The following is a 14,979-nucleotide window of genomic DNA, read 5'->3' on the forward strand; positions in this document are numbered from 1 at the left end:
TCAGTAATCAATAAATCAATTAATAGACTCGCTGCTGATGTTTTAGGGTCAGCATGGCATAATAAAGACACCAGGAAGTTAGGATTCAGCTCCAGTGGTGTGTGACAAAAGAGGAATCCCAAGCCCTGTAGAGAGCTTGTAGCTCAGGCTTGGTGTTGATATGCAGACTCTGTCATACGTCCAAGCGAGAGTTTCGTGTTACGGCTGCTTATAGCTGCTCTGGTGTGGCAGAGAGGTAAGAGAGCTCCGACACGCTAGCTTGGGATGGGACAATGAGTAGCGTATGATTACTCGTCAGCAGCATCACCTATATTTGACCGAGTCTGACTGGATAAGCAAGAATGGGTACTGTGTACCAGCTGTTGGCTGCCATGGGATTCTACTCTGACTGTACATTTATTCTGTTTTACTCAGTAACTTATTTCCTGAATTTGATTAGTCTGGGATAGTTGTCTCTTTACTTTTGGGATATTTCATTTATACAGCAAGATGCATTTGGACACTGACAGTAAACTCCTAATTGTTCCCTTCTACACCACTGTATTTGATTTTGACTAAAGTTATCAACTTCTAATTAAAGTATAGACTTTCAGCTTTGATTTAAGGAATCATAATATTGCATTTACAAGTTGTTAGTTACCACCAAGTCTAGACATAGTGATTCCAGTTTTTAAAGGTTCAAAGTTATTTGACAAATATAATTACTACCATCTAAAATATCTTTAATACTTGGATGCAAGTCATTTGCAGTGATGGACTCTGAAGTCTGTTTTACAGCCACCATCAGTTACTGCTAGTTTGGCTTTAGTTTTGTGTTAAGTAAATACAACACATGCTCAGTTGGGCTCACAGCAGGTTACAGACTCTTTGTATTGGCTATCACATAAATTTTAATTGCTCTTAACTTATCTTGTTTCTTGATGTTACTTAGTCTCCTCAGTCCATTCCTTGTTTCCAAGGAACGTACCAGAATGCTGACCTGGCCTCTCCTAGGACTGCTTGTTTTTTACACCTTACAGTGACCTTGTTCAATTGAATTGCCGCATCTTTGGACCACATAGAACTTTACTCTCCTTAATCTGCCCTGAACACGATTGCACACCTGGCAATGAAACAGGTCATTAATCAACTGTAAGTCATAACAGATAATGCTATATTTTGGATAACTCTTGGTTTAAAGCTAAATGTCTTCACTGTTCTGGTGTAGAGAGGCAAACTTATGAAAGTTGCATTACTCTTTATGACCTTGACTTTGTATGCAGTATACGCTTTACCCTGCTTAAACAGGTTATTCTTGCTATGTGTTATCTGTTTTAGTGACAGATTTGCATCAGCAACTCTTTTTTTGTCCCACCAAAAAGGTTTGAGTGACTGTTAGAAGTGGTCTGTGTAAGTGACCTTGTCTGGCGCATATTTCTCTAAATGCTTGACTGTAAGGGGAGATAAGTGAGAAAAAACACAATTGTTTGTACTCTTATTTCCTTTATCCTGGGAGACTAGTCTTTACCTCTTGTATCATATTCTTGATCAATCTGTTATCAGCCCCTCTGTCAGTAAATGAGATTTGGTGGGATCTGTTAAACAAGGGTACACACTAATCTCCAGAGGTGGGACCAAGTCATTGTTTTGCAAGTCTCAAGTAAGTCTCAAGTCTTTATCCTCAAGTCTCAAGTCAAGTCTCAAGTAATGTCAGGCAAGTCAGAGTCGAGTCTCAAGTCACTGGTGTAAAAGTCCGAGTCAAGTCACAAGTCTGAAACTTTGAATTTCAAGTCCTTTCGAGTCTTTAAAAAAAAAAACAACGAAAAAATAATGTTGCAGTTATATGCTAAATGTAAATATTAGACCATGTAATTTTAAAATCTGTGTTTTTCTCAACACATGACAAAATAGTGAACTTAGAAAATATACACAAATTGTGAAATTGCACCTCTTTAAAATGCAGCTCAATTAAACCTAGCTCCAAGAATAATTTTCACCGACAGTTCTGAGATACGCTGCATGTTATTCTTGGATGCGGTTGTAGGACCAGCTTTAAAATCGCATGACAAAAATATCATACACATTAAAAAAAACTGTATCACCAACGTAGCCTGGACAACATTTGCTAGTTAGATGAAGTCAGCTATCTCATCTTAGCATATTTATATGCATATTTATAATTATACGCTTCTTGGAGTGAGCGCATACACTCATGAAGTTTAGTAACTTCAGGTCACTGCAACAAGCCCAGGTACAGTTTACCGACGGATGGGTGCAGGACCTTGAACTGCACCGTGTAGAACGAAAGACCATCGTACGTATCATAAGTTTACCAGTCTCACAAATCGTCGTCATAAATACACATTCGTTAACCGTTTATTAATAGGACCTTTGAGCTCAACGGTAGTTAATTAGTAGTGGAAATAATTTCTGGTAGCATCACAGAAATGTAGCAGTGACAATAATACTGTATGCTGTAATCGTACTGGGCAATTAGTGATACAAAAAACCTGTTTTATCCTGTGAATAAAGTATATGTTTTTGTCAATGTACCATAATAACAGAAGCGAAACGCAATATTGTGTCAGGACAATTCACTATTTATGCACAATAAACAAAGGAGCATAGCGCAACAATTTCTGTTCAGCGCCAGACTTGCTTGTAACCTATATCACTAATTATGTTATGAAAATGACGTATTAACTACTACAAAACACTGACCTTCGTGTAAATGCTTGGAGCAGACTAACCTGTGAGCTGGAGTGTTCTGGGACGTTATATTTGATCTTTGAATGGCTGCAATCCAGACCATCCGTCGCGTCTTTGTTACTTCGGAAACATGGCTCGAACAATTTCTCTTCAACGACGTAATCCGATAACAACCGATCTCTTTACCCGTCGGCTTCCCGTGGCTGTCATGCGACCGGCTATTGCAGTTAATAATACAACGGCTTCTTGACATTTTTGTGTTTCTTTTTATCGCTGTATAACTGATTTTAATTGAAAGCCTGCGTGCGCTAGTACCGCTTGCCACGAGTTCCCAGAATCCTTTGCGGTTCTACCCGTGAATGACGTCACATTTTCAATCTCTATATAATATGCATGTTAAATTTTATATTTGGGGTAAAATATCAAGTCTTTTCAAGTAAACCGGTTCAAGTCCAATTCAAGTCCCAAGTCATTGGTGTAAAAGTCCAAGTCAAGTCACAAGTCTTAGAACATTTTTTCAAGTCAAGTCTAAAGTCATAAAATTAATGACTCGAGTCTGACTCGAGTCCAAGTCATGTGACTCGAGTCCACACCTCTGCTAATCTCTGCTGGTAAACACAAAAGGCTCTGACACAATTAGCCCTTTAATCCCTCGGTGGGTACAACGTGGGGCATGCCTGTGGCACTCGATCTAATGTTCAGATGGCACAGTTACTTGTGCACATTACCACACACCCACACATAGACTCGAAGTGGCGTGTGTGGACCTTACGTTTGGGCTCTAAAGGTCTAGTTGTGAGCAAAGGAAACACGTTTATCTCAAATGCAGAGCTGTATGTGGTAAAAGGATAGCTCTGCTCAATAATTCACAAGCGCTAATGAATGTTGCAGGGGATATGTGGGCTGAAACCAATTCTAATCGCCATATTATGAAGTCAGCCCAGTGTTTAGTTTCCAAGGAGACGCTCAATTGACATGTGTCATACAAAATGCATGTGAAGAGCCCGTGCTTTTTTAGGAGCCTCTGAGGACTTGTTAGGAGTTAAGCAGCCACTGTATAAGATCAGATGTAATGTACCAGTAGGAGGCCATCTATAGGACACAAGGAGTAACACAATAGAGGCAGTAGCAATGACAAATGATTGCCTGAGCATAATACACCAGAGCAGTAATAACTGTGTGTATCTGGAAGATGATTATCTAACAGTATGGCTCCGAGGTGTGCTCGGTCTCACCTTACAACGGTCCTGATATAGAAACACAGGTGCAAATGATTCATTAAACGCAATGGAACCTGAGAAAGTGGAATTAAGTGATGTTCTTAAAGTTGCAAAGCAAATTTGATACCCACCCCCACCGTGTTTTAGGCGAAGCGCGATATCAAAGGAGGAGCTCAGCTTTGAAGCTACTGAGGTCATGGCGTCTGCTTTTCCTTTCAAAATCTAACACACTGCATACGTCTGAGGGTATATCACTTAGTCAGCTGACAGCAGAAGCTTTTTGTGGAAGTGTGATTTGGAGAAAAGGACTCAAGCCACGAGTCATCCAACAAGGATAATTCCAGTGTGAAACGAGTCTCCCACACTGCCACAAGTGTGCACTGGACACTCTAACAGTGCGATACTTACGGCCTTTGTTATATATACTCTATGTCAAGATTGATCATTCAGACTTATCTAATCCATAATAATAGTTTGTTTGTAGCATTTTTTCCCACTCATCCTGAATAAGACATAGCACTTCTGGAGTACAAAAAAAAGGCTGTATGAGTAAAAAAAAATCAATGATATACCGATGTTCAATTTTTTAATTGGTCACCAACCCGTATCTCCTTTTTTTTTTATTAACCTCTGCCCTTCCCATTTGCTTGCAGAAAATTGCACCAGCAGTTTGAGTCATATAAGGACCAGGTTAAGAAGATGGGGGAGGAGACAAAGCAGGGTCAGGACCAGAAGAGCGAAGCCCCAACCTGCGGGATCTGCCACAAAACCAAGTTTGCCGATGGCTGTGGCCACCTCTGTTCATATTGCCAAACGAAATTCTGTGCTCGGTGCGGAGGACGAGTGTCTCTGCGGTCAAATAAGGTAATGCCGTGGTTGGTATTAAAGACACACACTCCCACATGTGCTGATGCCCCACCCAGGCAATGTGGGGTTTTTTGTTTTGTTTTTCATATGTTTGTATTTAATACAAGGTTATGAAAGTTTGCTGTAAAATCATAGTCACGGCGATTGAGCCAGCAGTGTCTCTAATGGCAACTAATGTTTTTCAGATCATGATCGTGTACTCCAGTCACATGCCTTCGTTTATAATTCTTCTTTCTCTGATGTGTTCATTCACAGCTATAGACGTTTACACGTTAACGTACAGCTCTTCCATTTGACCACTCGAGGGAGCTGTCCCTCCTTTTTCTTGTCTCATAGAGGAGCCCGATGACTGCTCTCGTATAATGTGGCACTTCGATGCCCAGCTAACCACTGTACAAGACTATGCTAAAGCTTTTAGGCCTTTTAAATGTGTGTTTTTATTTGATGCTGTTCAAAAATGTGCTGATCGAGTATGTGACAGTGCTACGAGGACCTACTAATGCCACTCACAATCTCTCTCTCTCTCTCCCCCATCTTTCCTGCCCCCTCTCCCCTCTAATCTGTCTCCCCTCTTTATTTCTTTCTGCTGCATTCCTGCTCTCATGGAATTGCAACAGGAGGACAAAGTGGTTAGCAAATTATTTTTTTGTGTTTCTTGGGACTGTCTGAACACAATCATGGTTCATAAAATGCTGAGATATGCATAAATACACATACAGCAGCCAAGACAGATGGGAAGTGAGCATGAGAGGTGCTGATTAGTTTCATCTGTGAGTCATGTCAGTGTTGAAATAAAGGTTAACTAATACGAAATACATACACAGAGAGAGCCATTTTACACTAGGACAATACAAAGACTGCAGTCTTGAAAGACAGAATAGAGCAGGGGTACTGACAGCAGGCTTGTTTTCAAATAATCAGCTAAATATGATCATTTTAAAATTTTATATTTTTATTCTTGGATTGCAGTTGAAAACAATCCTTATTTTATTTTGCACGAGGTTTGGTGTAAACCTCCAGTTCATCCTTTGTCTGAAAGAGCCATTTCTTAGCTCCTTGCTTTTAAGCCAACATTCTTCTGATTTGCTGATGTTGATACCAGTGCAAGTACTAGTACTTCAACCTATAAAGGCAGCTAACTTAGACGATAGAAACAAAGCATCAATCCTATCATCTCGTAGTATCGATCCGATACTAGCAATATTAGCATTGGTATTGATACTATCGATATTTGAATCGATCTGTGAGCATGTACCATTGTAACATTGGTAAATTTACTGGTTCTTGTATAGCAAGTTTCTACTCAATTTGAGCATTAAAAGTGCTTTCTTTATGTCTCATTCACCCATTTGCACACACACTCAACTCACATTGCCTTTGGCATGCATGGGAGCAGGGAATCAAACTCCCAACCTTCACGATTAATTTCTGACCTGGTCTACATCCTGAGCCACAGTCACCCCACCTTATATAAAGGAAAAACATTTCAGAAAAAGCATAACACATCATCTTTAAAAATAAATAAATAATAATGTGTTATTTCTAAGGCGTAGACTTTATATAGGTATAATATTTAATACAGGAGTGTCCTTTCAAGCTTAATATTGACATTCAAATTAGACCTGACCTGTATTTAAATATTTTGATTAAAATAATTTGAATTAAATAAAACAGGTAACTTTTCTAAGTTGGCGACTGTTTTTGAATTTATTTATTTTTTGCTCATAAAATACCATGCCTAGCCTCAATGTTCCCGCATCATTCCCAATATGTAATCTTCCACATGATGTAGCGCACAACACTATAGATTTACATTTGGCAATAATCTGTAAGTGTGTAATGAACTAAAGATGTACACCATCGCCGGGCAGGTCAATGCACAACAGGAGGCCATATCAGTGTACATGTATACAGGGAGTGCAGAATTATTAGGCAAATGAGTATTTTGTCCACATCATCCTCTTCATGCATGTTGTCTTACTCCAAGCTGTATAGGCTTGAAAGCCTACTACCAATTAAGCATATTAGGTGATGTGCATCTCTGTAATGAGAAGGGGTGTGGTCTAATGACATCAACACCCTATATCAGGTGTGCATAATTATTAGGCAACTTCCTTTCCTTTGGCAAAATGGGTCAAAAGAAGGACTTGACAGGCTCAGAAAAGTCAAAAATAGTGAGATATCTTGCAGAGGGATGCAGCAGTCTCAAAATTGCAAAGCTTCTGAAGCGTGATCATCGAACAATCAAGCGTTTCATTCAAAATAGTCAACAGGGTCGCAAGAAGCGTGTGGAAAAACCAAGGCGCAAAATAACTGCCCATGAACTGAGAAAAGTCAAGCGTGCAGCTGCCAAGATGCCACTTGCCACCAGTTTGGCCATATTTCAGAGCTGCAACATCACTGGAGTGCCCAAAAGCACAAGGTGTGCAATACTCTGAGACATGGCCAAGGTAAGAAAGGCTGAAAGACGACCACCACTGAACAAGACACACAAGCTGAAACGTCAAGACTGGGCCAAGAAATATCTCAAGACTGATTTTTCTAAGGTTTTATGGACTGATGAAATGAGAGTGAGTCTTGATGGGCCAGATGGATGGGCCCGTGGCTGGATTGGTAAAGGGCAGAGAGCTCCAGTCCGACTCAGACGCCAGCAAGGTGGAGGTGGAGTACTGGTTTGGGCTGGTATCATCAAAGATGAGCTTGTGGGGCCTTTTCGGGTTGAGGATGGAGTCAAGCTCAACTCCCAGTCCTACTGCCAGTTTCTGGAAGACACCTTCTTCAAGCAGTGGTACAGGAAGAAGTCTGCATCCTTCAAGAAAAACATGATTTTCATGCAGGACAATGCTCCATCACACGCGTCCAAGTACTCCACAGTGTGGCTGGCAAGAAAGGGTATAAAAGAAGAAAAACTAATGACATGGCCTCCTTGTTCACCTGATCTGAACCCCATTGAGAACCTGTGGTCCATCATCAAATGTGAGATTTACAAGGAGGGAAAACAGTACACCTCTCTGAACAGTGTCTGGGAGGCTGTGGTTGCTGCTGCACGCAATGTTGATGGTGAACAGATCAAAACACTGACAGAATCCATGGATGGCAGGCTTTTGAGTGTCCTTGCAAAGAAAGGTGGCTATATTGGTCGCTGATTTGTTTTTGTTTTGTTTTTGAATGTCAGAAATGTATATTTGTGAATGTGGAGATGTTATATTGGTGTCACTGGTAAAAATAAATAATTGAAATGGGTATATATTTGTTTTTTGTTAAGTTGCCTACTAATTATGCACAGTAATAGTCACCTGCACACACAGATATCCCCCTAAAATAGCTAAAACTAAAAACAAACTAAAAACTACTTCCAAAAACATTCAGCTTTGATATTAATGAGTTTTTTGGGTTCATTGAGAACATGGTTGTTGTTCAATAATCAAATTATTCCTCAAAAATACAACTTGCCTAATAATTCTGCACTCCCTGTATATGTATAACATGCATTTCCCAGAGTTCTCTTAGCGCTCGCCTTCCCGTGTTTAGCCGTTAAAGTGACAGACTGCAGGCTGTGGAGGACACTGCATACCAACAGGCTCAGCAGAAACACAGAGCGACATCTGTCCAGCTGCTCCCTATAATGCCAAGACCCCCATTTGTAAGGGCTTCCATTGTTCACTGCTAGATAATAGCTGAGAGATCGGTTACCATGTTGTACAGATGGTGTTGAGTAATAACAGTGGCAGCAGGCTGGTGATAGACAGTCAGGGCAATGGCAGCTAGACCATGTGATGTGCCTCTTATCCAGTGCCAGCTATTTATCTGGTGATGCCCCAGTGTCCTGGTGTACAAGGTCACTTCTCCATACAGACCATGAGTATGGGAGTGTTACACCAAAAAGAACTGAATCATTTTGTAATGATAGGACATTCTAAAGTAATGTATGTCTATATGCACTGACATAAACACTTGATCCCAGTGCAGGTGAAAATATATGTCTCCTCTTGCTGCTCTCAGTAACATCACTATCACAGTGCTTGGCAGTGCTGTCATACTTTTGAATATTTTTTTGCAGATCTGCATGTGAAATGTGTTGCAACGCTCGTCTGCAGCAGGGGAGCAAAGTAAGCATTTATGGCAGGAAGCAGAAGTTCAGCTGACAGGGTCGGTCAGAGGGTCAGCATAAAAATAAGAAACAGAGGTGATGAGTGTGAAAAAGCAAAGAGGCGTTTTTCAGTTTTTGATGTTGGTGTGTGCTACCTCCACAACACAAACCAATACAAAAGACCACTCAGGGCATTAGTTGATCACTATTGTCATATTGAACTGATGGACAGAAGCTTTGATTACTCCCGCGCGAACAAAGGGACACATTGCGGCGTGCCTTGACGGTCTGGTGTCTAAGCTTGTGTGTCAGTGAAAGAGGTGGTGGCGGCGGGGGTGGTGAAATCTGCCCTTTTTCCATCCGTCTACTCTTTCCCTCTCTCGCAGATGGTGACAGCAGTGGCGAGAGAGATCTTGTTCTGTGAAACGCCATTGAATATTTACAAGTGTCTATGCCGGGAACAGCAAGAAGAGATATGACACGCTAGAATATGATATAGCGTAGAGGGACCGAGAGTTAAAACAGCTGGTAAAGAAGTTTAGGCGAGATGGAGGTTTTCTGCTCACTAACCCTGAAAAGCTCAATTGACTCTATGACTCTTGTAGTGTAGCCACATTAATCGCTTTATCTTATCGCAACAAGCTGAATAATGGATGTAAAAACAGTGATAAGAGTGTGTGTTGATAATAATCACTGCTCAGCAATCGTGCCAGGTAGCTTAGCCTCTACTTCAAGCAAAAAAAACTTCCGAGCAACTTTCTTTTTTTTTTCTTCTTCTTTTTTTTCTGTTCTCAAAATTGGAAATGCCTTTGATATAGATAAACTGTGTGTCAGTGTTGTGAAGTCTTCAGAGTCCCTGCTTGTAGCGGTAGAGCACCCCCACCAATTTCCTCTGATGTGGCTTCAAAAAGGGCCTGAGGAATCAACAGTCTCCGGGGAGGAACTCATTTGCGATTAAAGCAACTCTTGAAGATGTTACATGTGCTTCCTGGACCCTCGACATTCCTGCTATAAAATAGAAGCGCAAGGACGACGCTACTTTGTTGGATTCTATTTCCTTTTTAAAAAAAAAATTAATGAATCAAAGAAAAATTATGACTCTATAAATGGCACCAGTGAAATTGCTTTCACCATTAGAACAATGCTCCTTGATGGTGTACTACTAACTGTTTTCTGATTTCATAGAGATGCACCTTTTTCATATGTGCTGAGCATGCACGTGATGTTACAGTAGTAATGCAGTTAGAAATCCCTTTAATAAATGTGTTCCAACGTCTTGAAATATGACATAACTGACGCACAGATGCGTTTTTTCAGCTCTATGCTGTGATACTGATGCCACCTATTTATGACTGAACCTGCAGAGCTTTGTAACCTGGCTAATTATACATTTACCTCAGCTATATATATATCTGTGATAGAAAGCATGAAAAATGCACATCTCGTCATTTTTTTCTCTCCAAATGTAGCTGTACAAGGACGTTTCTGTGCTTTCTTTCATAGTAGACAAAATGCTGCTTGCACATGTTATGGGAGGAGGGGGGGGGGGCAGATTTCACATGAGGGTAGAAGCTTGGTATAGACTGACGACACCTCATCACCCGGCTCAGTTCCTCAAGTGATTTTATCGCTGTTTCGCTTGTTTTTTGTTTTTTGTTTTTGCTTTTTCTCCTCGCGTGGGTTCAACATTTTGCGACTCCTGGTCCAGCGGCAGTGTGACACGAGGGCAAATGCACGATGACGCGTTTGTTTTCCAGTCTCTTTGCGGAGGCTCTGGGTGCATTTCCAGCACAGACTCTAGTGTTCCTGTGAACGCTAACTGCGGGAGGGGGGAACAGCGGCTGTAGCTGTTGTCCGTTGTCTGCCGGAGTGTGGGAGCAGAGCTGGGACGCGTCGCATATGTAATCAGCTCTTTTAGGTCCAGCAGAGCTCTGACTCTCTGTTCCAGATGAACTCACACAGCGTGATTTGACGCGTTACTGCTCACCTCACATGTTTGGGTTTTGGGGTTTTTTTATGTTTTGTTTTTTTCTCGGAGAGACGCTGCTGACATTCAGTCCGGGACTGTTTGCACGGATGGATCCAGTATAACGGCACAAGCAGGAATTGAGGAATTGAGGCTTCTGTGCAGTCCGTTATCGCTTTGTTGGAAAGAATTAAGGGAATAAGGCTTCGTTGGTCGGTTTTCTTGGATCGGATGTGGCCGGTTGATCCCCCCGGTGTTATCTTCACGGTGTTTTCAGCAGCTGCTGTCCGGCAGACAGGCAGGCAACCCGGTGTCAGCGCTCGGAGCTGTCCGCGGTGCTGAAGGTCGGAATCGCTTCTTGGCTTTCAGGAGCAGAAGCCTCTGACGGTCCTCAGCACGTTATTGGAATGACTTGGAGAGACGGCTATCTTTGTCTCAGCGGCATCATGGGTAAGCTGAACGAGCTTCAGAGTGACAACATCGCGGTTTTGTTTGTTTGTTTGTTTTTTGCTGTTTTTTTTTTAACCACTGGTCATTTTGTTTGCCATAAAGGTGGCCGTTTCAGTTCAGCACTCTGGCCGAACACAGCATGTGTTGCAGCAATTTCTTTTCAGAAAATCCCAAATCAGATTCCTTTTATCCTACCGACAGTACTGCATGTGTTTGTCTCCACTGAGCGCGCAGTGCCAGTCAAAAAACAAAACCCCCCGTTTTTAACACGTTTATTTGGGTCACAGAGAGGCTGAAGGGGCTGTGGGTCTGACAGGCATCAGCCATTTTTGTGTGAATCCATACACTGGTTTTCCACAGCAGTCCCCTCCTCTTTCTTGTGTCTCTTGAACTTCAAACAAGGAGCATAAATATTCATCAAGTCTATTATTATTACTGCCGCGCAACACTAAAATTAGAAGCTCATTAAAATGTAATTCACCACGTGCAGCCAGTGTTAGGGCATGTGAATGTAGGCGCTCTCCTTGCGTTAGTATTGGCTGGAATACACACTTACAAAACAACAAAAATAATAATGACACCCTGTAAACCTTTCATTCTAGAGAAGTGCCTCAAAACTCCTCAAACTGAATATGCATCTTTAATAGGATGTAATAAGGGAAATATTGGGTGATAACCTCTGCTGAAACATGCTATGTTACCCTCCTGGTGCATTCTGTTCCCTTTCATAAGGCCAAAGTGTTCAGATCTCATCCACTCTGGACTGCAGCTGGATACTTTGTGATGCCCGTGTGCTTAAGCTGGACTCTGTCCAGGTCAGGATGTTCTGAGGAACACTTCACTACCCAAACAATGAGTCTTTAATGAGCGGTTCAGTTCACCCCAGTTCAGGTGAAGCAGGGAAACAGGGATGCAATATGATACCTATGACAGTTCATTTACTGCCCCATCAATATTGCAGCTTGTTGCTGCTTTAGCTGTAGATGAGCTTATTTTTGTCTCTATTGGGCAGCTGATATGCAACAAATTTCACAGAAAACCTCCAAATGCAATCTTCAGTTGGAATCGTGGCACGGACACTCAGCAGGGTTTCTTTATAACTGTTAAACAAATGAATGTGGCACAGATGTCACCAGAAGCTCCTCATCTCGATTTGAAATAGCATCCTGTGACGATGTTACGGATGAATGAGTGTAAAATGAATGAATCTAAAAGTGTCATTTAACGCTGGAGCTGGCTTTCTGCTTTTCTTGTTTTTTGCCTGGAAGGATACTGCTGATTCACTCTGGAGTGTTAAATAATGTTGCAGTGTCATTTAACGGCCACAAGAGAGAGCTCGGTGCTCTCTGCTTACTGCAGATCCAGCAGCTTTGTGAGGGGATGTCTCTTTCAGGAAAAAATTGAATGGAGCATACACAACAGTGTTTAATATGTAATGGACATTGCTGATGGATACATGTTGTTGTCTTTACTTGTTGGCTTATTCACAGAAGAAAAAAAAAGGGGGGGGGGGGTGTCAAAGATAACCTCTCCTTCAAAGACATATGTGAATGTGCACTGCCAATTCCCCAAGAACACACCCACTTTTTTTGGAAGATGATATTTGCTGCTACCCTAAAAAACAAACCTTTGGTCTGATGAGAAAGTATTGGAAAGGAAATTATTTATTGATCCTGTGGCATGTGGTGTGTATTTCCCTTAATTCACTGCCTCAGTAAGCAGCCTATAGCAGGTTGAATAGAGTATCTATCTTCCAGGTGTTTTGGACAGGGTGGTAGCGCTTTATTTTTTAAAAAAAATTTTTATTTTTCTATTTTTAACTGCAGGTTCAATGACTATGAAATGTGCAAACACAGAGAGAAATGGTCCTGCCTGAGGGCCACAGCCCCCAAACCCGCTGCCTGCGCTCAGCCGTGAAGAGTTGAGCCAAACGAAGCGCGTGTGTTTGAGAGTCTGGAGCAGAATGGCTGCAGTGATAGTGAAAATACCTGGGGCTGTTACAGCTGCTTGACCAGTGTGTGTGTGTGTCATTGTGAATGCATTCATCTACTGTGGAGTCTTTTTGTCAATGTTCTCTGCAAATGAATGGAGGTTATAATAGTTTCCTGTCAGTGTGGGTTGAGCTCAATCTGTCTTTGGATTGCATCCCTGGATGGACTGTTAGCAGCCTTATGCTGTGTGGTGTCTGCCAGTGTGACTAAAGACAAACCAACGTGCTTCCGTTACTGTCACACATCTAGTACTGTGCTACAGCATGAGATCTTATCTCTACCGTCAAAGTTTCAGCAGATTTCTTATTTTTGGGTTGAATTTGAGAAATTTTGTATCCTTAGCTCAGAAGTCTTTGAACTGCTAAACCAGGTAGCACTCACTAGTCTCTCAAGCCCATCTATAACCTCTGTGAAACATTTAGGCAACCACAGAAAATGTCATCAGTGTCACTACATAATTTCATTTAATTTCATTCAGTGTTTTTTAGATATTGTAGATTCAGCCTGTGGAGGTTTTTCCCCTCCTCCTGTCTTATAGACTTTATAACCCTCAATTTTTATTCTGACTCAGATCCAAAGTGCAAATCAAATCCAAGTATTGATGTCTGAAGCTCGGTGTGTGCAACATTTTCTGGACCCATGCAGTTTTGTTTTTTTGGCCTGTGTTTTTGGAATACTAATAGGCTATCAGGTATTTCGCTGATGAGATAAAAGAGCTTGACATGTGCAGTCCAAGGGCTGAGAATATGGTTAATTATTATTGGCAGACTGGGGAGGTGCACAGTAACTGACTCCCTGTTAATTGCAGTTTGGAGGAGTAAATATGTAGGTCACTGGCTACAGCAGTGGAAAGGGCAGATTTCAGGTAATTAACCAGGTAAAACATTTTTTCCCATGATCCTACATGCTCTAATGTAGGTAGTTACTTTATTAGTGTAGATACCCACACATTTCTCCATGAGTAAGCTTAATCCACTCGTCTACACACAAAAAAATTGTTTGGCTGAGAAAAACAAAACTCTGAAAGAATCATATAAATTATACCTAGATTATCATTAATAGCCTTTTTGTATTTGTCTTTGTCGGTGATGATTGATATGTGGGATTTAACTAGTCTTTGGTGGAATAGCTGCAGCCTTTGGGGTCTCCTGGTGTTTAGTAATGTGTGCGCACATGTGTTTTGTCAGCAGACATACTGAAGGTGCTGACATACGCTGCTCTGCCTTGATTACTGCAGAGCACTGTTACCTGAAGCAAAAAACCCCAAAAAAAAACAGACTCCTTTGTGTGATTGGAGACTTCCACGTTGAGATAACTTCCCATGATTTAGTTACAATTCACAATGTTAGTTAAATCAAATACAGGAGGTAATGTGGCGTTGATTAGGAGTAAGGTGACAGCTGGGTCTTCTACAGTGACCCCTGGTTTGCTGCAGAGCTCTCACAGTGGCACTGGATAAATAAAGGAAGTTGTGGTCTGATTGGCTCCTGTCCTCTGGGACACATAAAGCACAGTGTGTAGCCTCGCTGCTTCCATTGTGTGTGACCAGAGTTCTAAGTCATCTGTAACACTGATAGGAGGTCATAAATACCTCGTGTGTCACTAGAACATAGACCAGTACATACTGTGTAGATGTGTAGATGCTGAGCTTCCTTTGACCTATGAAATATAATGCAGATCCTTCATTATTGTGACATTAACCTGTGT

General features: G+C 41.5%; 1 protein-coding gene across 9 annotated transcripts in view; it reads left to right on the plus strand.

Annotated features, from left to right (window-relative positions):
- rims2a (regulating synaptic membrane exocytosis 2a) overlaps nucleotides 1-14,979 on the plus strand; it is a 157,004-nt gene that overhangs the window by 26,930 nt on the left and 115,095 nt on the right. For 8 of the 9 annotated variants that reach the window (XM_080307861.1, XM_080307871.1, XM_080307860.1 and 5 more), the window contains exons 5-6: nucleotides 4,562-4,772; nucleotides 5,393-5,404. In XM_080307861.1, the coding sequence (XP_080163987.1) occupies nucleotides 4,562-4,772; nucleotides 5,393-5,404 (223 nt within the window). Of the gene's footprint in view, nucleotides 1-4,561; nucleotides 4,773-5,392; nucleotides 5,405-10,254; nucleotides 11,282-14,979 lie in introns of those variants that run through there. The other variant, XM_080307867.1, reaches the window with a different exon arrangement.

Source organism: Astatotilapia calliptera, chromosome 11 (genome assembly GCF_964374335.1).
Source record: "Astatotilapia calliptera chromosome 11, fAstCal68.1, whole genome shotgun sequence".
Classification (NCBI taxonomy): domain Eukaryota; kingdom Metazoa; phylum Chordata; class Actinopteri; order Cichliformes; family Cichlidae; genus Astatotilapia; species Astatotilapia calliptera.